This window comes from Zootoca vivipara, chromosome 7 (genome assembly GCF_965207765.1).
Source record: "Zootoca vivipara chromosome 7, rZooViv2.hap1.1, whole genome shotgun sequence".
Classification (NCBI taxonomy): domain Eukaryota; kingdom Metazoa; phylum Chordata; class Lepidosauria; order Squamata; family Lacertidae; genus Zootoca; species Zootoca vivipara.
In genome coordinates, this window is record NC_142590.1 from 53,245,795 (window position 1) to 53,272,926 (window position 27,132).

At 42.4% G+C, this 27,132-nt stretch overlaps 2 protein-coding genes across 4 annotated transcripts; both read left to right on the plus strand.

The window, feature by feature from the left end:
• Positions 1–3,469: 3,469 nt before the first annotated feature.
• Positions 3,470–7,375, plus strand: LOC118088439 (acidic mammalian chitinase-like). Its single transcript, XM_088674255.1, is given in 5 exon segments — positions 3,470–3,586; positions 3,676–3,888; positions 4,565–4,681; positions 5,712–5,847; positions 7,056–7,375. Coding segments are annotated over 5 exon segments (873 nt in total). The 3' UTR covers positions 7,346–7,375.
• Positions 7,376–11,187: 3,812 nt separating this feature from the next.
• LOC118088616 (acidic mammalian chitinase-like) lies at positions 11,188–25,728 on the plus strand. 3 transcript variants are annotated; one of them, XM_088674260.1, is made up of 13 exons: positions 11,188–11,331; positions 12,008–12,165; positions 13,971–14,009; positions 15,362–15,391; positions 16,205–16,406; positions 17,782–17,838; positions 19,056–19,221; positions 19,967–20,091; positions 20,717–20,840; positions 21,707–21,889; positions 23,266–23,382; positions 24,638–24,773; positions 25,391–25,728. In XM_088674260.1, exons 3-12 carry the CDS (start codon positions 13,985–13,987, stop codon positions 24,770–24,772), a joined length of 1,164 nt encoding a protein of 387 aa, XP_088530386.1. In that variant the 5' UTR covers positions 11,188–11,331; positions 12,008–12,165; positions 13,971–13,984; the 3' UTR covers position 24,773; positions 25,391–25,728. The 3 variants fall into 3 exon arrangements, with proteins under 3 accessions (XP_088530386.1, XP_034978364.2, XP_088530388.1); XM_035122473.3 differs by having other exon boundaries at positions 11,238–11,394; XM_088674262.1 differs by having other exon boundaries at positions 11,261–11,394; positions 12,025–12,165.
• Positions 25,729–27,132: the final 1,404 nt, after the last annotated feature.

Genomic DNA, 27,132 nt, shown 5'->3' on the forward strand with positions numbered 1-27,132 from the left:
CACAATTTGTTTATTTGCTTCAGGAAACAGCAGGGTCATCATAGCTTCCATAAAGTGTGGTGTCATAAAGTGAGTGATAAAATGGATTATGTTTACATCACATGCAACCATTTCCATTAATTCACTGGGTAGCCCTGGATAAGTGGATATATCTCAGGATTCAGATTCAATCCTATGCACACATCATTAAGTGCCATTGAATAAAGTGGGTCTTATTTTTTTGGAAACACACATAGAATTGCTCTTTACATTCCCAGTCTGTAAGTGTAAAAAGTACTATAGAGTTGGTTCAATCAGTTCAATCCTTTGCCCCAAGAGCATCCAATAAAAGATAGCCATAGCAACTTCTGTAAAAAAGGACTTAATGAGGAAAACTCTAACTGTGTTCCTGGTTGGTTCTGTTCATTCAGCTGTTTTTGTAGCATCTCAACTCTGTTGTCGTTTAGTCGTGTCCGACTCTTCGTGACCCCATGGACCATAACTCTACACATCTATAAAATTGTACTTTTTAAAAATCCTTCTGACTAGACCATAATAATCTCCATGGTCATCATCATGTGGTCTTCAAAAAAATTGCTTTCTGGTCTCATCCAAAATATTCTCCAACTTTTCCTATCTTATGCTATGGCTTTTGTGCTGTTCGCTTTGGTTGACCAGAAATAGAAATGTGAGCAATGTAACCTTCATAATAAGTGTATAAAAACACTTCCCTCTGAATAATTGCTGTGCAAGAGTCTAACTTTGGCTTTGCATACATGAAGGCAAACCAAGGCCGTTGAATAGGAAAGCCAAATGGGTATTTTCAAAACAATAGAAACTGCTTTGCTGTGGATGTGGCAGGCTAAGTACAAACAGAGGGAGGTGGCTGGTGAGGCAAGAATAAATAGCCTTGACTTTCTTTCATTATTAGATGAAGCTCAATCAGTCAAGCTACTTGTCACGTTCTGAAGGTTAAGTTGACACCGTGCCCAGTTAGAACATTTCAAAGAGTTTGCTCTGATTGATCAAATGTTTGCTCCACTCTTGCCAATATTTCTCTTTATTCAAGGGGCATTCAGTAGAAAGATGCCAAAGGGGAGGAGGCTATTATTGAAGAAGTACTGAGTCATTACACTTCTCTTATATCACCCTATCCAAGTCAACAAACCTGAGAAACTCAGATGCAGACATGGCTTTTGTTGAACATCTGAATTGCTCTATGAGGGACTCAACAAATAGCACCATCAAAATGGAACCACCTTATTAAACCAGGGGTGTGGAACCTGTGGCCTTCCAGATGTTCTTGAACTACAACTCCTACCATCCCTGATTTTCCCCCATGCTGGTTGGGCCTCCAACACCATGGTCCAACACCATCTGGTTCCTCGCCACTGTATTAAAACCCTGGGTACTTTGAATATGTTTTATTTCCAGCCTACCATCAACATGGAGAGAGAGCATCAAATGTCGATTAAAAATTGATTATGAAACCTGCCGATTCAGAGGGTGTGTGTGTGTGTGGGGGGGTGATGGGAATGGGTGATGGGCTGTAAGAGTGGTAAACCTGTTGATGGCTACAGGTAGGTAGCCGTGTTGGTCTGGGTCGAAGTAAAATAAAAAAATTCCTTCAGTAGCACCTTAAAGACCAACTAATTTTTTATTTTGGTATGAGCTTTCGTGTGCATGCACACTTCTGTTGATGGCTGTTAACGACTGCTGATTACTGCAATAGGTCCTGCGGGGAAAAAACAAGGGCTGAGGCTAAAGAAAGCTTGATCATGCATAATGAGATAAGAATCCTATGTCTTTATTCATCCCAGGTGGCTCTGTGGTTTTAAGCTTGGTAATGATTTCCAATTCAGCAATTTCTTTCTCTTTACAGACTGAATATATATAAGGGTCTCTGAATATATATAAGGGTCTGGTTGCTTCTGTTTCAAGTGTATCTAAAGAAGTGTGCATGCACACGAAAGCTCATACCAAAATAAAAACTTAGTTGGTCTTTAAGGTGCTACTGAAGGAATTTGTTTGTATGCAGAAAATACACCCTCTCCAGTTCAACAAAATTTGGAGACAGCTATACCTTTTATAAATACAGGAACTGGTTGAAATAAGAATGACCATGTTTCCTAAATACAACATATTTATTATGAGTACCATTAAAATAAGAGGCACAATTAATCCACCCTTTGTAAAAACACACATTACTAGCGTCGGTTTCCCACACTGCACCATGGGCTCCCCAAATTACCAGGACTCAAATTGACAATTCTCTTGAAATGAATGGGGTTTCCAAACCAGTGTTTTTAGGATCAGCGTTTTAATATCCCTTGTAAAAGATCCTGGGTGATTCATTAGGTGTGGACATAGCTGCCAAGTTTTCCCTTTTCTCGCGAGGAAGCCTATTCAGCATAAGGGAATTTCCCTTTAAAAAAGGGAGAACTTGGCAGCTATGGGTGTGGATGAGTGTTGGGCTGTTGCTGTTAGGATTGCAGTGGCTCCTCAAAGTATGAGAGATTGCTGAGATGGATGTTTTAATGGATAAAGGAAGAGTACATTTTTATCTGATTTAGAAGAGTAATGGACACTTTTTATTCAGAACGTAATCTATATTGTAACCATGTAACACTGCAAAAACATATTTTTGTAATTGCTTTTCTTTCTTAACAAAAATAATAGTAGACAAAAGTAATTAAAAATGGGAGTAGGATGGTTTGGGCTAATCCCCCCCCCCCGCTCATAGCCATAGGTTGTATCCAGTTGTGACCCTCTAAGTTGATGGAAGGCTCTTGGGCCTACCATAAGTTTCTGTTGATGGAAATGAGGAATACAGTTTTTCCTGATTTCCTCTTCTCTCTGCACTTCCTCAAATCTGCTCAAATGCGTTGGTATATGCTTTGGAACAACACAGTAGGCTGTGTGAGGGAAAAGAGGGAATTCACAAACCCCTTCCAGTCAAGTGACACCACCCCGTTCCATACCTGCCAAGTTCCTCTCTGAAAAATAAGGGACCGGACCAAAAGTAGCATACCGGAAGTAGCGCGGCGGCCATTTTGGAACTGGACGGAGCATGCTCAGAAGTGACTTTTGATGCTGCTGTGCCCAGTTCCAAAATGGCCGCCGCACCAGAATAAACCGGGAAAAAACAAAAAATCCATTTTTTCGGCTGGGGACAGCTGGAAAAATGGGGGTTTCCCGGAGAAAACGGGAGACTTGGCAGCTATGCCCCCTTCCCATTGAATCAGAGAACCTTCTGACAGCCAGGTTGGACTTCTGATCCCTAGGACTGAACTGCATATTTTCCGTATCTTACAAGGGAAGTCTATGTATATGGGAGTCAGATTCAGTAAGTGCAAAATGATGCTCTGTTTGACTGGTGGCATTTTAGCCCCTTTTCCCACAAGACCAAACCACAATGACACAGTGGTTGAATTCAGTGCCTGGCGAGCCGCTGCTTCCTAATGGATGATTACTGATTTGCATCAGACTCATGGATTTCATCAGTGTGATGACGTATGACTTCCATGGTGACTGGGATACTACCACTGGGTGCAACAGCCCCCTGTACTCGGGTTCCGACTGGTGTGACGTTGACTATTTCAACTGCGTGAGTAAAGATCCCTTGAAGCCCCTTTCTTATCTATCTGGTAAAATGGAAATATATTGTAAAAGATGCACCTCTTTGTGTTTTGGCAGGCGTACGCGATGGAGTATTGGAGGGACCAAGGGGCCCCGGCTGAGAAACTCCTCATGGGATTCCCCACCTATGGGCGCTCCTTCAAGCTCAGTAGTAGTGGCAGCACAGGTCTCTGTGCTTCAGTCTCTGGTGCTGGCCCCCCAGGGCCGTATACAGAGGAGGCTGGATACTGGGCTTACTTTGAGGAATGAAACCTGAGAACATGATGTTTTGTAATAATGAATTTTATAATTACACATATAAAAGGTTGAGGATTGTTGCTGTTACTGAGAATATTTACTGTTGCTGTTACTGTGATGCAGTTAATATTTGCATTGGGAGGGGGGGAGGTCCACAAACCTCCCTCGTCCTTTCATAAGATACCAGATGAGTTGAAAGACGAACTTACTTGTCCACCATTGTTTCTGCATTACAGTCGTACCTTGGAAGTTAAACGGAAACCGTTCTGGAAGTCCATTCAACTTCCAAAATGTTCGGAAACCCAAGCGGGGCTTCTGATTGGCTGCAGGAAGCTCCAGCAGCCTTTCGGAAGCCGCGGAAGCCCCACCGGACGTTCGACTTCCAAAAGAACGTTCGAAAACTGGAGCACTCACTTCCGGGTTTCGATTGCTCAGGAGCCGATTTGTCCAGGAGCCAAGGAGTTTGAGATCTAAGGTACGACTGTACACGTGAAGTCCTCAGGGACTCTAAATCAAGCTGCCTAATTTTCAGCCAGGCATTTTTCAGTTATGTGGATAGCTACCGTACCTATCAGGGATGCTAAAGTATTGGATTTCCTGTATCAGCAGGAGCTTAGACTAGATGGCCTTTGACTCAAAGCAAAAAAGCAATAACTTATTTGTTTCAAGGCAAGTCTGGATGATCTCATTAATTTCCTGTTTTTGATAGGTGTGCGCTTTCCTCAAGGATGCTGAAGTACGATGGCTGGAGGATCAAAAAGTCCCATATGCCTACAAAGGGAATGTATGGGTTACATATGATGACATTTGTAGTTATAGATACAAAGTAAGTATTTTTGTTTGTTTTCAAACTTTCTTTACTAATTCTACCACTAAAATATTTATTTCTGCTGTTGAGACATACTTGATTACTCTTGTTATCGAAGGGATAATTATTGAACTTTGCCCTCTTTTTCCTTGCCATACAATTTTATAAATGTCTAACACATCTCCCTGTTGTTAAATTAGTTACAGGGAGAGCAGTAAGTTAAACATTTGTACCATTGTATGATAGTTGGAGGAGATTTTTGTCTGGTCCATGCTTTAAAAATGAACCACACCAATTTGTACTGCCTGGACTAATAGCCAGACCAGAACATAATTATCCTTTAGATTCCACACTTCTCCAAATGTTGTGATAAACTTCTTTGCTCAAATAACATACTTGGATGCATGAAAAAATATGTATTTTAAGACAGAAATGAGTTTAAATTTTTTGATCCATATTTTGTGATAAAATGCATATTTAGAAACAAATGTTCATATGGACTTGATGTATGCAGATATATCACAGATTAATGCGGAAATGGGATGGAATAAACTTATGAATGAACACATGCACAATTGATACAGAATGATTTCTCTATCCTCACCCTTAATCTTATATTTTCTAAATTTAGAAGCCCCTAAACCCTGGAAGGTCTAATGGGTGGGTCAAAGACAGTTAGTTTTAATGAATTAATTTTATGGAGGGTAATCATTATACAGTGGTACCTCAGGTTACAGACGCTTCAGGTTACAAACTCCACTAACCCAGAAATAGTACCTTGGGTTAAGAACTTTGCTTCAGGATGAGAACAGAAAGCGTGCTCTGGCAGCGTGGCGGCAGCAGGAGGCCCCATTAGCTAAAGTGGTGCCTCAGGTTAAGAACAGTTTCAGGTTAAGAACGGACCTCCGGAATGAATTAAGTTCTTAATCCGAGGTACCACTGTATCATCTATTTCTGCCTACCTTTTTTGGGTGTTTCCATTGCATCTGTTTACATTTGATGGCAAATCAGAATATATAGTCAAATTTTACATTTCTTAAAATTGTAGGCCAAATATCTGAAAGACCATAAGTTTGGAGGTGCCATGGTTTGGGCCATAGACTTGGATGACTTCCGTGGTACGGAATGTAATCAGGGAATAAATCCTTTAATAACTGAGCTGAAGCGATTGCTTGAAACAAATGGTAAGAGAGTGTGAAGGAGTGCAACTTTTTCATCTTCTCTAGTATTGGGATGGTAACGAAAAGCACATAACATATTCTGAGCAGGCCTGAAATGTTGGTGTCCCTCTTGCTGGCCTTTCTTTCCCAATAGTTACAATAATGACAACCTATGCAGAAGTGCCTCTTTTTGGTGCTTGAGAAGCCTTCTCTTTCACCTACACCAGGGGTTCTCAAAATTTCTAGCCCACTCAAGAAGGCTGGGAACCATGGCCACATGCATTGTAAATGTGCATTCACAAAATGATGGTGCCGGGGCAGAGCCAGTCACAAATGGTAGAGGATGGAGCCAGAGTTTGGCATAATCAGTTGGCAATTACTGACTATTCCTTTGATATCTAATTCCTCTTCAGAAATGGTTTCCTTCTTTTCTTCTCCCTCAGCCCACCTGTTCCTTTTGCCTCCCTCCTTCCCATTCTCTCTTTTCCTTCCCTCAGACTTGACTAGCCACTCTGCCCATTTCCTGTATTGTATTCTCTTCCTCCCCCCCCCCCGCCTCCATCTTAGCATGTTAAAGCAGGGGTCAGCAAACTTTTTCAGCAGGGGGCCGGTCCACTGTCCTTCAGACCTTGGGGGGGGGGGGCAGACTATATTTTGAAAAAAAAGGAACGAATTCCTATGCCCCACAAATAACCCAGAGATGCATTTTAAATAAAAAGACACATTCTACTCATGTAAAAACATGCTGATTCCCGGACCGTCCGTGGGACGGATTTAGAAGGTGATTGGGCCGCATCCGGTCCCCAGGCCTTAGTTTGGAGACCCTGTGTTAAAGCCTTGTTCTCTAACCAGCTCCTGCACACACACACACACACACACACACACACACACACACATGTTGAGGACGGTTGCTGTTGGTCCAACCAAAAGCCTCTGGTACATCCAGGAAATGGGCTGTGGTGCTGAGGCCCATTACTGGTTCTTAGCTTACAGATTGACCAGCTGGAGAGAATATCTGATATCTGAGAGACAGCTATCATTTCCTTGACTTGAGGGAATGGACTTTGGTAGGGAACTGAAAGACTCTGTAGTCTTCTCCCTCAGTTGCATCCACCATGCTCATGCAGTGGGACTGAGGGACATGAGGAGAATAGGGAAAAGAGAAAGGTGTCTCTGTGTGTATAAAGGAGACTATCACAACTGTTAACACTAGCTGTTCAATTTTGTTTCAGATCCCATTGTGCCAAACTGCCCACTGGTTGATCCTCCAACTCCCCCCACAGTTGACCCCCCAAGTACACCTACGGTTGATCCTTCAGTTACGCCCACAGTTGATCCCATCATCACTACGCCAGGGGATTCAGGAGATGAAACTTTTTGTGTTGGGAAAGTTGATTGCATACATGCAGACCCTCAAAACAAGTCAAAATTCTACATGTGTGTGGGAAACCAGACTTTTCAATTTAATTGTGCAGCTGGCCTGGTCTTCAATGACAACTGCAAATGCTGTGACTACCCATAATATGAACACTACCCCAAACAAACAACAAAGATCAGGCTTACTGTGGAATTCTCCTCTTCTCCTAAATAAAATTGTGAAACAGCCATGGGGTTCCAGTACACAATCATTTTAAAACCAGTACACAGTAACAAGAACCATTATTAACACTGTGCATCAAAACAGGATGCAATTTCCTAAGGCAGTTTAGAAACAATTTGCAGCTTTTAAGTAGTGACTCGCATCCTATTTTGATAGAGCAAACCTTAGCATAACAACTAGAACCATAGGAAATTGCCTTATTTTAGGTCCGTTTTCTTGTCCACATAGCCCAGTATTGGCTGTAGCTCTCCAGGGTCTCAGGGAGAGGTTTTCCCCATCACAAGCTAGCTGATGCTTTTTTCAAGTAGAGACGCCTGGGATTGTGAAAAGTCAAAGTTAAACCAGCAACACCTTATGTAAGACAACCACAATATGAGAACATTAATTGCCTCTTTGCTGCTTGCTGGCAGACACCTTTCTAGCTAGCTCCCCTTACTCAAATTTGTGATCTCATCCAGCATTGTTCAGATGCAGGCCTTATTCTGACATGCCTTTCTCTATTTAACATCAAGTTTCAGTGTGTCTTCCCACCCATATCACCCACCATAGAATGTTTGCTTATGCCTCGTTCAACTGGTTGAATAGGGAGAAATGGCTTCACTATCCATCTTTGGCAGAATAAGATCTGTTGTCTATTAAGTATGCTCCTATTCAATGTACTCTGGTATAATGGCTGCATGTGGTCTCCCACTGAGCTTGTTGTTGTTTAGTCATTTAGTCGTGTCCGACTCTTCGTGACCCCATGGACCATAGCACGCCAGGCACTCCTGTCTTGCACTGCCTCCCGCAGTTTGGTCAAACTCATGTTTGTAGCTTCGAGAACACTGTCCAACCATCTCGTCCTCTGTCGTCCCCTTCTCCTAGTGCCCTCCATCTTTCCCAACAAAAGGGTCTTTTCCAGGGAGTCTTCTCTTCTCATGAGGTGGCCAAAGTATTGGAGCCTCAGCTTCAGGATCTGTCCTTCCAGTGAGCACTCAGGGCTGATTTCCTTCAGAATGGATAGGTTTGATCTTCTTGCAGTCCATGGGACTCTCAAGAGTCTCCTCCAGCACCCACTGACCTACTCAGCTTAATTATACTCTGCTTCCATAGGTTGTCCTCCATCAGCAGGGTTTTGCGTAGGATCTATGGGGAAGGTGTTTTCTCTTTGGTGTTTCACAACTCACGCAAGACAGGAAATACTGGGTGCATATCACTTTCCAGAACTCAAGAATCCAAGACTGAATACAAGAAGGCACATGGTGGTTTACAGTAAGTCAAACTAAATGAAGATAGGAAGTTACTCTGTCCTCCAGGCATCTTATGAGAAATATATGGTAATTACAGGCTTGAGGCTTGAATCTTCAGGCACAACTAAGGCCCACTTCCCACTACAGTGACTCAGGTATTGCAATGGAAATCCACATGGAACCTGATCTGTGAATGAGCTGGCTGCCATCATACTTGCAGCTGGAATACCTTGGGGGGCAGCCTGTAGCCACCCACAGCCTTGATTCCATCTATATAAAGAGTAGGATTCTTGACACTGATCCATTAACACAAATCTTTCGCATTTGAGATGGCAGAAACAAATGGAAAAGCAAGCGTGATTTTAATACATCTAAGCCAGGGGGAGCGTGTCCTATTTCACCATCTGAGGGGAAACAGGAACATGCTGCTGAACCATGCCACAACCCTTACCTGGGAAGCTGTAGAGGTAGTACTCCGACCAGTGCCCCCGGCAGTGGAGAAGATCTCATGAGATCTTGCTGGAAGCTGCTGCTGGTAATGCTTCTTCACTGGTGGTGGAGGTGGTGGAGAGGGATTGATTTGCCCACAGGGGCACTGCCTCTTTCATTTCCACTGCCTGAGGCAGCTGCTTCAGCCTGCTTCATGGGTGGGCTGGCCCTGATCTTAGTTATCATTTGTTCTGGCCCCGAAGACCAGATTTATTTTCCAATGGAAAGATTTTTGTGGAAATTCTTGTTGTGTCAATTAGATTTTAAAATTTTAGTGATGAAAAACAGTAATATTTCAATTATCCAGCTGCTGTATAATGGAAATCAACATTGCATTAAGCAATGTTCTGTCAGGGCAAGCATTTCAGCTTTTCTGGTGAATTGTTCTCCCCTCAGCTCCCTCCCCTTACTCTTGGGGTTCTTCTGAACCTCCCAGAACCAACTAAAGGGGGTGAAGGGGGAGCAAGGGGGAAAGGCCTTAATCACAGCTAGTAGCTATTGATAGACTTGTCCTCCATGAATCCTTCATAGGATCCCTCACAGATCCCATGAAAGACCCTTTGTCTGATATGCACTTACTAGTTTACTCAGACATAATACTCCAATAAAAGCTGTTCAATCGCCTACAATTATTTCAAATGATTCCTGCTAACAAGGTAATATTAAGAGCTAATATTTGGGTTGCAATTGAGCTCATTTTGCTACAGGTAGGAGAATTAACAGTGTGTTTGTTTTTCTGCTTCCGAGGCAAATTTGTGCAGCATACAGGATATTTGGATGGAACAATGAACAAGTGATAAGATCGTTACGAGGTCAAGGACATCAAAAGTTGTCTGTTGCCCTGTGGGTGGTGTGGGAAAAGGAGAGACAATCTAGTCAAAGTCATTAGCCAGAATAACAAGGGATTGCATCCACTACAGGATGCAGAAGATTGACCTGATTTAACAATTGTCTAAAGGACCCTAAGCTTCTAGAACAGCGTTTCTTGTGCCGCGAGACGCTGGCTGGTGTGCCGCAACGTGCGGCGACGAGAAGGGCAATTTGCATTGTCACGTGCCTGGCGGCCACCAATATTCATCGCTGACCCGCCGGAAAGGAAGCTGGCCGGGTCACGACGCGGGGCGAGCGCAGCTCTCAACAGCCACCACCACGGGAGGGTGGTTTTAGACAAACTTAAAGAAGCTGGCTGGATGAGCTCAACCTGAAACTTGCTGAGCAAAGGATTGTGCTGGCAGAGAAATCAGCGGCTTGTGAAGCCTTATTACAGGAGATTGCAACCAACACAGCAATTGGCAAGTGTTTCTTACAGTCATAATTATATAGTCAATATAGGGCGGCACAGAGTTAAAATTTTTAACTTTTTTAATGGTGGTGTGCCTCGTGATTTTTTTCATGGAACAAGTGTGCCTTGGCCCCAAAAAGGTTGAGAAACACTGTTCTAGAAGCTTGCTCTGCCTTCCTATCCTGAAAGAAATTTGCTACAACAGTTGCCCTTTGGCTGTAGAGGCAAGGCTGAAGGCAATAGTTCTAGCCACTAACCAAGGGCTTTAGGGAGGTTGCAATCCTTTTCTTTTAGCAAGACTTTTAGCAAGACAGAATCACTGCCATAAAACACTACCTGTTTGGGGGTCTTCACTGAAGATTTAAGCAAATCTATTTTAGAGGGAATCTATGTGCTGTGAGAGGGGCGACTGGCTATGAAGGAGGCTATGTGCTGAGAAAGGAGGACTATAAGGAATAGGGGCCAAGGCTTTAGTGCTTTTAAAATAATGTTACTCACTGGATTCACAGTTGCACCCATAATTCATGGATGATGAAATTTGGAGGTATGTGTGTGTGTTTGTGCCAGTTTGGAGAATTTCTCCAGGGGAAGTTTGAAACTCAGGAGGAGTTCAAAAAGAACGTTCTCAAAACTTTACCTTACCTTTAAACAACAACAACAACAAAACTCAGCCCTAAGAATTTCATTGTATGAGCTCCAGAAGAAGTGTCTCACTTGGTCTGTTTACCAGGCCAGTCCAGGGCTAATGCAACTTTACAAAGCTGTGCTTCTGGGGCTCACGAGGAGGAGAAATCGGTTATCTTGCTATTCATCAGGTGCTTTATTTGCTTTCTGAGTACCAGCTGCTTGTCATTATTGTATTGTGTTCCTGCAGATCCTACACGGTGTCAAACAAGGTGCTTTGTGAGGTAAAGTTTGAGAAGAGGTAGAGATTCCTTGCAAAGCAGTAGGATTATTTCATACTAGATCAGGTATTGAGGATATTGTTACCTTTTAACAACTTGCGTTGGAAGTCTGGGCTATGCCAGTGTTTGTGTATGTGTGAAAGAGGGAGAGCAAGAGAGAGCAATTCTCCACATTTCTATGTGTCACTTATTTTCAGAAGCAGGTGTGAAGGAGGATCAGTGTCTTGTTACTTGTACCTTTAACAGCTTTATGAAAGACGGAACGTTCAGCCTCTTTGCTCTGCTCTACAAGCTGTATCAATCAAAATTCTCTCTTCTAGGCAGGGAAAATTAACAAATTAGCAAATTAAATTAAGATGAACAAATATGATTAACAAGTTAAAAATGGGTTCCATGTTTCAGGCTGTAGTTAATATTGTCCCCTCCCGAGTGTGAAAAAGCTGAAGAGCCCTGGACTAGATAATGCTAGAATATATTTGAATAACGCTCTCTCATGGAACAATTTCAGGTCATGGATGCAAGCTGATTAATCTTAATTTATTTGTAAATATTGTCGTGGTAGAAATGGACGTATCTGTGTGGGATCAAAGGTCTCTTCCTGGACCAATTGCATAACTGACAGAAAGGGATACCATGTCTCTTTTGGCAGTTATTTCATCATAATATTTCTGTCTTGTAGCTTCCTTTTCTTTTCAGGTATTGCCTCAGAATATCAAGAATATAGGGCGTGGAGAGTGAGGAAGCAAAATTTATAAAAAGGTGCCTTCTGAGACATGCGGTAGGCAGAGACTGACTGCTACAGAGAATCGTGCTCTTTGAACTGCAGGATTTTGACAGGTCTGTAGTTGCATGAATAACCATCTAAAATTAAAAGGAGTTCTATGTAGGTGTTTAGGCTTTGTTATATGGGTTGGATCTCATGCTGAATAGGTGGAAGGTGCATTTATGTGAATACAAATTACTTAAAGGGTGTGGACTATTGAATGAGTATTGGCAAAACATATGGAGTGATACTGCCATATAATATCTAAGTTTTCCATTACTGCAATATGCTACAGAACCTCCTAGACCAGAGGCGGAACATTCCCTTTTGCTGCTTGAGGCAAAAGGGGAAGTGCCACCCTGCCCTGCCACTGCTGCTGCCGCTGCTGCTGCTGCCACCACCACCATACCTGCCGCTGCTGCCGCTGCTGCCTCCTACTCTGTCACATTCACCACTGGCAGAGAAGCGCTACTGCCATTGGTGCCATTTTGGGGCAAGCTGGCCCTGATTTTGGGTGAGATCTCACCCCAGAAGGCTGTGAAATCAGCACCTGGAAACCTTCTTCTGCCTGAGGCAGTGGCCTCACCCTGTCTAGTGGCTGGGCTGGCTGGGCCCTAGACTCATTAGAGTTGTTTTGCTGTTACAGTCTAGAGCAGGGAGTCAGAAAAACTTTTCAGCAGGGGGCCAGTCCACTGTCCCTCAGACCTTGTGGGGGCGGCGGACTATATTTTGAAGGAAAAAAAAGAACGAATTCCTATGCCCCACAAATAACTGAGAGATGCATTTTAAATAAAAGCACACATTCTACTCATGTAAAAACATGCTGATTCCTGAACTGTCCGTGGACTGGATTTAGAAGGCGATTGGGCCAGATCTGGCCCCCGGGTCTTAGTTTACCTACCCATGGTCTAGAGGGTTCAGCTGTCTGTCTTGGGTTGCCACCTTTCTTAGAGTTTTATACCCTGTATTCTCCTTATTATGTTGCAATGTTTTCATTATAAGCAGCATCTTTAAATTGTTGTATGCTTGCAAGTGCAACTTGTCTCTTTTTAAACCATGTACAGTACATAATTTCCTGAAGCGCCATATAAATTACTTTTGCTGTTGTGGTTGTTGTCGCTGTTTTTAAAATTGTGCTTTGCTAATGTTAAAAAACTAGCCAGGCAGCAGCCCTGCTATCTTAATCAAAGCTCCAACGCAGAATGAGTAGCTGATTACTACAGGGGACACAGGTACTCCATGGGACTATGGAAGGGCTGTAGATTAGTGGTAGAGTACATGCTTTGAATAAAAAAGGTCCCAGGTTCAATCCTTGGTAGGACTAGGAAAGATTCTTTCCTGAAACCCTGTTACCAGGAGCTGGACTGACCAATGACCTGACATAGTGCAAGGCAGATTTCTGTGTTGCTATTTACTGAAGAATTACTAAAATTTTGCTCTGTATATGGAACTACTAAAGATATTGACATTTATTTTAAAAACACTTTGTATTAATATGTTGGCATGCAACAATCTGTTCTGGGGGTTTCCCCAACCCTTCCTTGCGCTAGCAGACCTATTTAGTTGAATGCCCCCTATATCATATAACATAACCAGCTACTTGAAGAATGGTAACTGCAGATCCAGTGAGATACATTCAAATATGCTACAGCATCCATACAAGAACCCTCCATGTAATTGGCTAGGGTGATTGCTCCTGGCCCAGGTGAGAAAGCTTTCTTTTATGTAGGAGGAGAACTAGTCAAATATATATACTAGTCACACACACACACACCCCACCCCACTCAGGGGTGTGTTACTAAGCATGGGTAGATTTTGTATTAAGGCAGATCCATTCATTTTTCTGTATCTCCATCCCCCTTCCTGCATTTTTGCCTAGGTGCAAGTGTCAGTATGGGGAAGCTACTACTGTGCGCAGGTAAGTGTTGTATTAGTACCTGTGTTTCATGATAACTAACTAATAAATAAAACAATTTCATATAAATGATGTGGGGGAAGAGCTCCTTGTTAATATATAGTTCCATAATTCTTTCTCCAAGGGTTTAGTTTTATCAGGCAATACCTCCACCCACTACTCTCTTCTCAAGAGAGAAAAGATTACAGAGCCCTGCATCCTTTTTCTTTGGGGGCTAAAATCAGCTGTTACTCCAGAAAATTGAATTGTACTTACACAATTCCTGTCCATGCATGTAGGCCGCTATGTATCAATATGTGGAGGCCAGGTGCACGAGGATTGAAATAAAGGGTAACTGGATCTGGTGGGCGGGCTGTATTTTGACTTCCTCCACCCGCTGTGGACTATTTTCACAGGTGGGCGCACTTATCTGTCAATCACTTGATGCCACTGTAACACTGGATGCAAACCATATCAGCATAGACGCAGGGCTTTGCAAGCACTGCCAACCAGCTGATAGGCACTGTTCTGTCCCACAGGCCTGAAAGTGGGCTTGGGCGAGTGGTTTATTGCAGGGATTTCAAAGAAGGATGAGAAAAGTGCCAGAGAGACTTACAACGCTATGCAGAGAGTCTTGCTGCTCTGTCTTGGAATGGACACCGAAGTAGCAAGCATGTCGTGACTGTCCATGCCCAATCAAGCATTTATGTATTACTTCTACAGAAGCACCATATGTAATCTGGTAGCAGTAGCCCAATTAATCCCACCTGTCTGAAGGCCTGTTCCCAACTCAAATCCATCCATCCATCCATCTGACAGGTGAAGGAATAGGTGACAAGGGTCCAGGTTGCATGGGTAGCTCCTGACTTCCATCTCCCTAGGCCACCAGCCAAGCACTCAGACAGCAGATAAGCATATCAAAGGAAACAGATACACATATGTGAGAGCAATTTCACAGCAGGTACCAATTAGTTCCAAGGTTATCTTGACTACCAAGATAGCATTTATAGGCTTTGTGGGACCACCTCATGCATACCTCATGTTTGACAGGAAGCCACATCTTTATCTGCCCCAGAACTGATGTCACATATGGCATCAGATGGATAACAGGTTCATGTGGTTCTCCTGTGATCTTACCGTATTAATTACGACCCCCCCATCTAATGCAATTTGCATATAACTCCCGCCCCATTCCAGGCAAATGCCAAACACATTTAATGCCAGGTTTTGTTTGCCCCCCCAAATGCATATTTTGCCAAGCTTCATGGAAACTTGCTTGTCATCTGCCTACATTTTGAGTAGAATGGACAAGAATTACAATGCCTTCTTAACACCCACATCTAATGTTGGACATTCTTGTTTCTTTTGCTTTGCAGGTTTCATCCTTCTGTTGAATCTGCAGCTTGGTAAGGCTAACTTCCCTTCTGCTTGTTTGCTAAAAATTTGACAGATCTGCTGTGTGCATAGCCTTGATTTTTGGTCATTGCTCCCAGTTGAGGCAAAACAGGAACACTTATTGTAAGATCACAGCTCCATATAAGGGGCTCTTTATTTCAAAATGCTAAAGCCCTGCAAAGTTCCTTTATTTAGAGCCCCACTATTTCATCAAGAGCCCAATCAAGTTAATGATTTTTTTTAACTGCTCAAAACAGTTTGTCTTATGCACATAGACGTGGTGAGGAAATCTCTTGATATAAGTCTGGGTAACCGAGGTCGAAACTCACCTTGATGGCCTCTTCAACAGCTGCTCCTCCTAGCCAAATAAACTTGCATCAACTCTTCTATTATGTTTTCTGGGGTGGTGGAAGGCTCCACAACAATCACTTCCCACATGTCTAGACCTGCAAAGTTGCTGGCTCTATAGCTTCATTTTGTGTGGAGCTGGTGGGTCAAGCTCATGATGAGGATTTGAAGGAAACTGTAGAAAACAGTGTGGGTTGAATTCAACAAGGTCATTGTGTGAGGGAAATGGAACTCCTATCCCTTCTGCTCTCCGTTGTACCCTCACACCTGCCCCCCAAATTGGGGAGAAACGCTAGAGCAGATATGGGAGACTCAGAAGGGCAAGGAGGAGGGAGAGAGAGAGAGAGATGAGAGGTTTCATTTCGCAAACAGGAGTCATTCTACTTGTGCAATGATTTCACTGCATAGAACACTGTATTACAAACTGCATGCAGTATGGTCTTTTCTAATTATAACCTTTTGCCTTCTCTTTCCAGGTTCTGCCTACAAGCTTGTGTGTTATGTGACCAACTGGGAACAGTACAGGGATGAGCCAGCCAAGTTCACACCAGATAATATAGACCCACATCTGTGTACTCATGTGATCTATGCTTTTGCTGGCTTGAACAACAACCAGCTTACCACTACAGAATGGAATGACGTGGAACTCTACAAGAAGCTTAATGCCTTAAAGCAAAGGCAAGTACCGTAGCTCTCACAATGAATGTATTCACACCATGGTGTTTGTTTAATGGCTGCTTCCAGGCACTGCCTGACAATAGCAGCAGATGCAGAAGCAAAAGAGTCGCATGGGGTCCCTTCATGAATTATGTGTTTAATAAATTAATTAGTTAAAGTACTTTTAACCCACACCTCACCACATGATTTCAGAGCAAGGTACAATACAAGTTAAAATACAACCAACACAATTCCAGTATACGTAGTTGAAAGAGCAGGCAAGAACACAACACATCTTTAAAAATACAATATATAAACTCTCAAGGAAACCATCCACAGGTTCCTTCATGGCAGAAGCAATGCATTACTATTGTTCTTAATATTGCACAAAAGCACAGGTAAACCGGCAAGTCTTTACCTCACAGAGATAAAAGTGTCTCTGCCATTCATGCTTTCAGGGGGAGGGCATTTCTTAATTAAGGTGCCACCATAGAAAGGTCCCCATCCTATGTCACCACATAATGTCTCCCCCTTGGAGGCGCAATAATAAGAAGGGTCTCCCTCTATGATCCATGAACATGGGGAAGTGTTCCTTTAGAACCAAGACTTTTAAAATAGTCACCTAAAAATATAAAGGGTGGTAGTGCCAAACAAGAGTTCGAAAGTACAGTATGTGTTTCCTAGAGATACTTGTTCAAGAGCTAGGATTGGCTATGGCTCCTATGGAACATACACATGGTGGCAAATCTGTACTTTTTGCTATGTAATGTGAAAAAAGTAATTTGGAGATGCCTGGCATTCAGAGGGATGGGGTTGGTTGGAGTGATGGCTGATGTTTCCGTGTGATGATAATTTTTTGCATAGTAGGATTCTGTAACTATGTTTTTGAATATGCTTGAAAATGGAATGATAGAGTTTTCAGAACACATATTCATTTTGTTCTGCCCTGCCTTAACATCTGATGAAAGAGCTTTTGCAGGTTTTCGAAGCACCAGGTTGGGGGAAGACTGCCTTGCAAGAATGCAAATGTCAGTTATGAAGGGCTGCCTGCTTGTTCCTTCCACTGTGATAGCATCTGCTTGGCCAGCCTTCTCTGGCCAAGCTCTGGCAAGCTTTTAAGTTCTGTCTCACTTTGGCCTCTGTCACAGGGAGTTGCTTTAATTTCCCCAATGGCCCTGACAGAAGAACTTTTGGGATTCTGCCCACACCCCTGAAAATGAGCTAGAGGAGCTCTCAAAACCGGTTTGGTTCTGAAATCTATATCCCACAATTATAAAGGAGCAACTGGTGATGGAAGTCTTGGATATTTTGAGGTGGAGAGGGTAAAATTCCTTCTTAATTATCACAAAATATTTGTGTAATGTTAATTCCCCTATATCTTTTTCTTGCTTTCTAGGAATAATAAGCTGCTCACATTGCTGGCTGTTGGAGGGGGAGAGTTTGACAACCAGAAGTAAGTCCCTTCTCCTTCTTATACTCACAGAAAGAGCAGAGGGTGTTCATGATATATACAGTATCTTCCTAATAAATTTGTGGTTTGGGACACCCGTCTTAAGGCATTTTGGAGAGCTTGAGTCTGACATAGAGAGCATTTCCTCTTCTGAGAAATGAATGTCCTTCAAAGATCAAGGAACATTTTCCATCTTTTGTTTCTGTGTACACTATTATTCAATGCTAGCCTCTTTCCGAGAGACGCAGTACTGGCAGATAGTGATTTTAATAAGAGGGTCTTTTTTATATAAAAAGGGATTAAAGAAAGAGATATGATTGAAAAGTCCCCCTGAATTTGGCCAAACCCCCAAAGAGAGCAAAAGGAGACTACTCCTAATTAGTAGAGAGAGTGGGAGGGCACTGTGATGTAAACTGGCCTCACTTCACTGATATCTTGGGGTGGGGGAGTAATTTGATTCAGTTTATATTTAAAGATGAACTTACCAGCCAAATGGTCTGGCGGGCGGTCTTTTATCCTTGTCCTGGATGTGGGGCCAAGTGCCACTATTGGCCAGTTGATCCCACGCCCAGAGGAACACCCAAAAGGCCTTGCCGCCAGTCGCCAATTTGGCGGCAGGCCGATGATCTGGCCTGCCATTTGCCAGTTCATGGGGGTGAGCTCGGGGCCTGCCCACAAAGTCACCTGCCCAAAAGGGGCAAATGGACTTACCAAATTCATACTTTTTGAAATATGATGCAAATTGAAACCTCCTTCAGAATTCATACTTATTGAAATTTTCCAGTGCGGACACATCCAGGTGATGTGTCCAACAATGTCCATAGTTGGCTAAAGTGTGCATAAAAATGCTTTATATTAGTGAAAATTACATCCAAAACTGCATTAGAGGAGGGAAACGTTCTTGCAAAATGTGTATAAAACTGCATATAAAAATATGTTTATTATGAGAAATTCACACTCAAATATTCAAGAATCTTTATGAGGAGTTTCTATTTATTTATTCATTTTTGTGGATTGTTGTGGAAATAGAAGTGAATTTTAAAAATGAGAAACTTGGAGAACCAGTATCGACAGATTGGTCCATCCTTAGTCCCTACTGATATCAGAGCTCTTCCATTTTATACCAGCTATTCATGATGCTCTGCAAAAAAAATAAGAGTGAAGTATAGGGTGATGCAAGTTGTAAAAGGCAGCTGTCAAAAAGTAACACATTCTTCCAGGTTCATTTCCATGATATCCTCTCCAGCAAATCGGCAGACATTTGCCACCACATCAATAGATTTTCTCCGCAAACATGGATTTGATGGTCTGGATCTTGATTGGGAATATCCAGGTTCCAAAGGCAGCCCTGCAGAAGATAAGCACCGCTTCACCATCTTGACTCAGGTATAATAATAATATAGACTCTAAAATAATATAGATGCTCATCCCAGCTTCAGCAAAGGGTGCTGGAAGCTCCTAGGGAGATAACATGGATCATACTTACTTTGACAAAAAATTGTCAAAACCTTTCTTAAAAACAACAGTTAATGATTGTAGCAGGGTTACTTTATTTTAAAATGGTATTTAAAATTAATTTCCTGGAATGTATACTGTAGTGATAGGAGCATGTATAGAGTGCTTTTGTAATCACAACCACCTCCATATATTTACTCTTCCACATCAAGAACAATGGTTGATTTGAGTCCCTGTGATAAACAGTGTAGTGCTATGATATCTACTCAGAAGCAGGTTCCATTAAATTCAATGGGGCCTTAGTGACCATACCTGAGAGAAAGCACTATTAAACTTAATGGAATTTTCTTCTCAGCACACTTGTATAGGATAGCACTGTGAATTACTAAATATGACAAAGAAGACTCAACCATCGAGAAGAATAATGCTGTATTGCATGCTCAGATGCAGTCAAATAAATAAAAATAAATACCATAGGCATGCCCAACTTGTGTGTGGAGATTTATCTTTATTTATTGATTAAGTTTATATACCATCCTTCATCTGAAGATATTTCTCATCATGATCTGTATGGGTGGAAATTTCCAGCCTGCAAAAGGCCAGCTGTCCTTTGAAATGTGCTCTGTTCAGTTGCACATGAGCAACACCCAACTGCTCCCGCTGTTTCTCTCTGAAGGAACTGAAAGCTGCCTTTGCGGAAGAGGGCAAAAGAACAGGACGCCCACGGCTGTTGCTTTCTGCTGCGGTATCTGCTAGCAAAAATACCATGGATGCTGGATATGAAGTTGCTGCCCTGGGGAAGTGAGTCACATGGTTTCCGCTAAGCGACATGCCCTGCGTCAGTATCTCTGTTGAATACCAGCTCTGAATGCTCTAACTTCTAGGTCTAGGACAAATTGCTAAAGAACTCAGGAGAAAGCCGTTCAAATGAAAAGCCTCTGTTCTTCCTCTCTTCTCTTTCTGCTTTATTACTAATATTATTATTTAATAAATTTGTGCTGCTGCTGAACCTGTACACAGTATACTACACTGGCTCTCCCAAAGATCCAACCCATTTCAATAATTTTGAACCTCCCCTGGGGTTTGATGTCCTGGTTTTGTAGGTTCTCGTAAACAGTGGTTTGTAGGGTGGTATTTATTGACCATTGTGTCTATGCAGCCACACTGTGCTGTAGGCTTTATATAAATAAATTTGGGCCTACCGGTAATTCTACAGTGCCTGTGAAAATACTTCTGAGTGCTTTTAAAGGAGTTACTACATCATGCTTATGTAATCTCAGGTTTATTTTTTTAAAAAAATATTTGTCTATGAATCAAAATAACTGTCTTATTATTATCACTAACAGTGTGGCTGTTGGATCATAGATTCCTTAATGTTTGAAGAAATTGTTCCTTCCTTTTGCCATTTCTTTCTGTGTGCATCCAGGAGTCTTGATTTAATCAACGTGATGACCTACGATTTCCATGGAAGTTGGGCACCTCAAACAGGACACAACAGCCCCCTGCACAGAGGTGCACCTTCCTATGACCCAACGCCCTTCTACAACTCTGTAAGAACAAACAGCACATAGCCCAATCTTAAACTCATATCTAAATTCCAGTGACAGTTTCCCCACTCAATGTAGTGAAAACTGAATCAAGCCTAAGTATTAGGGTGGCCATTTGTACACCACCAAAAAGGAGGAAATGCATTATGAAAAAGACTCAAACAGATTTGCATAGCAGTTTCATTTCCTAATTTATATGTCTAGATGCAAATTTAGAACCAATGCCTATAAATTCAAATGGAAATAGAAAACATTTTACCATCGTGGGGAAGATGGGACCAAGTGACCTGGGTGCTAGCTCAGTCTGCTGTCCAGGAGCTGTTACTAGGTGACTTCAAGGCCCCTGCTCTCCCTTTGCATGATTCCTTATCTTTAAACTGGGCATGGACTGGACAACTCTTCAAAAAGAGGACTTCCTGAAAGAGTGGATTCTTTTCTGTCCAGTGGGACACATGGCCACCCTAGCAAACATGGGTGGGTGGGTGACTGATGAGGCTCAAAATGCATGTTTTGTGTAGCTGCATGAAGAATTCCTCCTTTAAAAAAAAGAAAATTCAAAGGCAGACTATATCGAAGTGAAAGGGAGGCTGGGAATAGTCAATTTAACTCTTTTTAGTCCTGTTTCAGCTCAAAAATCACCTTCCCCAAGCTTCTTTTTCATTTACAAATATTTTTGGAAAACACGGAGACCCTGACTTCCCACAGATGACAAAGCAGCTTGAGGAGGTTGATCCAAAGAGGGAAAGAGTTAAGCAGCCCCTCACTGCCTGCCCTTCCTCTCAGCTCCTCCCAAATACTTTTGTCTTTTAAAAAAGTAAACTCACAGAGGAAAGAATGGCAGAAGTCTGCATAATTTGTCTGTGCTGCAGGAATATGCCTTGAAATACTGGAAGGACAATGGAGCGCCTGCTGAGAAACTCATGATGGGCTTTCCAACATATGGACAGTCTTTCAAACTTGCTAGCTCACGAACCGATGTTGGTGCTCCAGCCAGTGGTGGAGGTTCTCCTGGACAGTACACCAAAACCTCTGGGATCTTGGCATATTATGAGGTAAATGGGTCTTTGGCAGATTGAGAGCTACTGTAATGTAGCTGATCATGTTGGGGAGGCAGAGTCAAATTTGCCCAGCTGCAAAGCTCAAAGGGTGGGCTTGGGCAAATCATTTTCTCTTAACACATCTTATTTTGACAGGTTTTTTTTTGTGAAGATAAAGTGGGATGGTTCTGTGGAAGGTACCTAAGACATAACCAAAGTCTTAGGCAGCAATCCCATGAATATTTATTTGGGAGCCATGCCATGGGTACAGCCCTGTTCAGGCCTTCTCCTGAGCAAATGTGGACTAAAACCAGGGAAGGAAGGGGCAGAAGTGTCCATGCATGTTTCTCTGTTTCAGACCTTCCTGAACTGAGAGGGAAGATCTGAAAGCTGACTTCAGCAGAATGTGCTTGGCATCTTCACTGTGCTTGGGCTCCTTGCCTTATCAGGGTTCCTGGTGGGGAGGAGTCTAAGCACCTGTGGGAACCTTTGGGATGTTCACTCGTAGCTGAGTAAGGTTGTCTTCCATAAACATGGTCTTAACAGTGAGTCTGTCAGTGACTGCGAGGCATCCTTCCACAGTGTGGACATAGGTTTCTGGGTGGGAGCTGATCATGGTGAGGGTTTGCCAAGCGTGCCTTCCTCTTAGCACATTTCTCCCTTTTGTCCAGAGTTCGAATGTCTTCAAAGCCCATGACACCGTTGGTAAAGGCTTTTTCTCCAATTGGAGCGCTTGCAGGCTAGTGTTCCAATTGTTGGTGTTTATACTACATGAGATTTGCCTTGAAAGAGTTTTTAAACCTCTTTTGTTGACCACCAGCATTTCACTTTCCATTTTTAAGTTCTGAATAGAGTCGATGAGTGTGATGGACTTCTGAGTCGACAAGTGTAGGCTCACACTAATGAAAATCAGAACAATTTGGTTACTATATACTGGAGTAGGGAGTTTTGTCCACCCCAAGGGCCACAAGCAAGTATTGGTAGAGTGATGGAAGCGACTTAACTTAGCAAAGTAGTTTACCTTCCAGCCACACAAAATCCAGAAGTTTCTATGGCTCCATCCAGACAAGCACATGTCAAGAGCACATTCTAGTCAAGCAAAGGCACTCATGGAGGGTGTGGTGCAGGGCCATCGAGGCATGTGCCCTGGGGACAGCCCTGAAGGCCAGAGGGAGAGGCTGTGGGAGGTCTCACTTGGCTCATTACTATGACAGTAAATTAAAGCTGCAGACCACCAAACACTGTACTCTCTAGCTATAAAGTAACCAATGATTCTGATGGGGAAGCTTGGAATGATTAACTTTTAGGATTATAGACTTTATTTTTATTTTTGTTTATATCCCCTTGAGTTTCTGCTCTTTGTCTAAACAGGGATTCTATCATTTTGACAGGTGTGCCCATTTTTAAAGGGAGCTACCAAGGGATGGATAGAAGAACAGAAGGTTCCTTACGCTTTCAAAGCTGGAGACTGGGTTGGATATGACGACGAGAAGAGTTTTCAGTTTAAAGTGTGTCACTGCCTTGTGATAATTGCTATATCCTATGAGAATGAAAATCCTTTAGGCCCTCTAGCTGCTAACCAAATTTACACTCACATTCTCACAGTCATGGGCTGTATCCAACGCCGCTGTTCCACTAGCGCAGCAGACTCATGCAATGGAACTTCCCCCTCTTCTCCTATCCCTTGTGGCCCCTGACATGAAAAGTTTACAGCATCATCTGGAGCAGATTTTGAGGGCACACAGGGAGAGGAGAGGAATTGGAATTGGAAGTTTAGTTGCGTGGGTGAACCTCTGCGTACACATGTTCTTTAAGGCTCCATGTTATTTAAAATCTTCTTTTCCCATGATACTCCGTTCTGTTCCTCAACTGCATTCTTCCCCCTCTAACAGGCAATCAGAATTCTGGGGCCTCTGAACATGTTTTTTTTTTAGGGGGGGGCAGGGTTCAACTCATTTTTTTGTACTTCTGCAAACCCTGGGATCCCCCAGGACATGCTGGTACCCCCTTTTATTTATAAGTAGCATTGTTTGAGTACCATCCTGTTGTGTGGCATGCAACATTTTGGAAGTAGAAGGAGTGTACAATATTAAGAATTGTCTGCCTCATTCTTATTTCACCCTGGGAGTAAACAGTAATAAAATTCTCCTTCTTCCCCTACACAAAATCAATGTTAGCAGCCGCAAGTGCTCTTTAGCAACCCTCTGTGGTTACCTCACAGAAAGAAGAAGTGTCTTATTTATGTCACCACAGAGTGGCGCATTCTCGATTCACAAAAAATGGGTTACTGAGCCACTGTACGTTAGTTCAATTTCCTTTGAATGTTATGCTTAAATATAAATTGTATCTTTTTGTAGACTGCTTTGAGGTTGTTAGTTTTTTCTTTTTACAATCAAGTGGTATATAAAGGGTCATCTAGTCCAACCCCCTGCAGTGCAGGAATCACAACTAAAGCATATATGGCAGGTGGCCATCCAATCTCTGCTTAAAAGCTTTCAAGGAATGAGAGCCCACCACCTCCCGAGGGAGTCCATCCACTGCTAAACAGCTCTTACTGTCAGAAAGTTCTTCCTGATGTAAAGCCAGAATTCCCTTACATATATTGTAAACATGCTGCAGTATCCAGAAGGAATTTGTAGTTGTCTGTTATTAGCAAATGGTAGAAGAGGCATGTTATGTGACAGCTATTATGGAATGGGTACATAAGCACTAGCCTGTGGGCTATTTACAAATGCCTCCCCCCCCCCAACATCTCCTTTGCAGGCTGAGTTTCTGAAGAGGGAGAATTATGGAGGAGCCATGGTTTGGACTCTGGGGATGGATGACTTCTCTGGCAAATTCTGTGGCCAAGGAGCCAATGTCCTTATGAATAAGCTTAAGGGTCTCCTAGGAAACTGAGGTAATGACAAATTAGGCTATAAGGTGCATGTTTCATTAAGCTACCAATCTAATGTCCAGTTTGAATTAGGTATACTAATTGCATGAGCATTTCAACCCCTTCTTTTCTAACCTCTCTTTTTAGATTTGAATGTTTGGAATAGTCTCAAGGGGATTCACATGATAAACCCTGCAATACGAAAGCATTTAAAATATTATATAGTCTCTCAGCTGTAGTCTTCTAAGTGTCTCACAACATGAATACAAGCAACACAACAAATAAAGTTGTTAAAATTGAAATTCAATTGAGACAAGAATCAAATAGAAAGTTAAGCAAAACTTATGCAATGCCTACTTACCTGGAAGTAAAGGCCACTAAACTCAATGGGATTTGAGTTACTCTCCACGTGGTCCCAAACTATATGCACCCCATGGCTGCTATTTAGTAAACAACAACCAAGCATGCAGAGGCCTATGGAATGCTCAGTGTCATGTCTGAGTTGGTCTAGAGTATGTGGAAGTGTTGCAATACAGGGTTAAATGTTTCAGGGTTGTTTTTGCTCTGCTATGCTCTTGATAAATAGGAAGTCTTGCAAATATCTGATATGCTTCTGACATGCATTTGTTCTCCTATGACAGAACATGAAGTACCACACCAAGCAAATAGAGGAACGCAACATGTTGTGGAACAAAAATGGATCCATGTTCTATCTCTCACCTCCTTGAACCTTTGCAAGTAATACTTCAAGATATTCACTGCCTATTAGCATGTGATCATCCAGACTTGAGCAACCTGTTGTGGAACCTTCCATTACAAACTTCTGTTTGAGTCTGCTGCGTATCTCGTTTTTCTTCCTTTACTGCTAATCAGATTTTGAATATCGTGAGATTTATGCAGAATTGGAATGCACATGCTCTTTTTAGGCAACCTTGATTTTCTATTTCACTATGCAATCTAATAAAAAAAATTGCATTTACTTGTACTTTAAATCATTTTAAATTGTGGCACAATGGTGATGACAATGAAGACATTTCTTTCGGGTATCTGATATTTATAACTTAAAAGAAAAGCTGACCAACATAACTAGCTGCCTCTCCCCTAGCTATTTGTTTTCACCTGTCTTTAAAAGAGAAAGTTTTTAAAAATCCAAGACACAGGGAGCTTCACCTAATTCTAGTTTCCAGGAAGGTGTTTGCTGCTTAGTAAGTACCTTAGTACTGCTGTCAAGGTCCAAAAGAGGATCAGATGGTTTTTTGCTCAGTGAAGAGGCGGAGAGAGCAGTGCTTAAACGAGGAGGGATTATTATTTAATCAACTTGAAATGTAAGAAATTGTATTCATTTTGAGAAAAATTCTAATCATCACTCCCTCTATTTTTTTTAATGGACCCTAAAGTGTATAACTCTACTCCCTGCAAGAAAGATCAAGGACTGCTATGGGAGCTAGAAATTCAACTAAATTCTGCTGCCCTTCTGATTGGCTAAGAGACGGAAAGTTAGAATAGTGTTATGACTTTGCGAGGCAAACACACTAATCTAGATGAAAAATGGGAACACTTGCCCTTGAGGTTTGAGATCGTTACTTAGAAGACAATGCCAGAGTTTTTGTTAGGAGGAAATTTTAGGACTTAAGTTGGCTGTGGCATGATCAAGGGAACAAAGTGTCAGTCTGTTAAATGCAGCAAGTTGGAAACCGGGGTGGGGGGCAGAACTCAAGTTGAGCTGCCTGTTTTGAATAAGAGATTGCAGCAATGGGAGAGACAGGGCACCCTTGGAGTGTAATGCTTTGAACCACTGCATTGTAGGCTCAGGTTGTATATATGTGTAAATAAGCCATACGTCATAAAGACACCACAGTCTTCACTGTGCCTCATTTCCAAAGAAAACCCTGGGTAAGCACCTGGAACCCCTAGAATCTTGCACCACTGGGAGATTGGGGTAGCGTGTAACAATAGTGTTTATAAGTGAAGCTGGGGAGCAGGAGGAGGAAGAAAGACATGGAAACTGGAAGAAAAAGCTGGACTGGAGAGTGCTGCAGAAGATCTGGACTGAAGGCACAAGTTGTTGGACAATAAGTCCTATCATCACTGACTATTGGCTATGCTGGCCGGGGTTCATGGGAGCTGGAGTCCAACAACATCTAAAAGGCCACGTCTTCTCCATTCCTGATTTAGCTTACAGTATGTTCTGTTTCCAACAATGGTCAAATTCAAATGGAGGCTCACAACCAGGGCCTGAAGGCTTAGTAAATAATCCCCATAGTTCTTAGAGGACAATAAGTTTTGTGCAAGTTCGTTTTAGCTTTCACAGCTCCGCTCTGTCAGTTTGACTACATTGATTATTGTTGTTTAGAGGCTTCTCAAAGTCTCATTTCCAGCATCA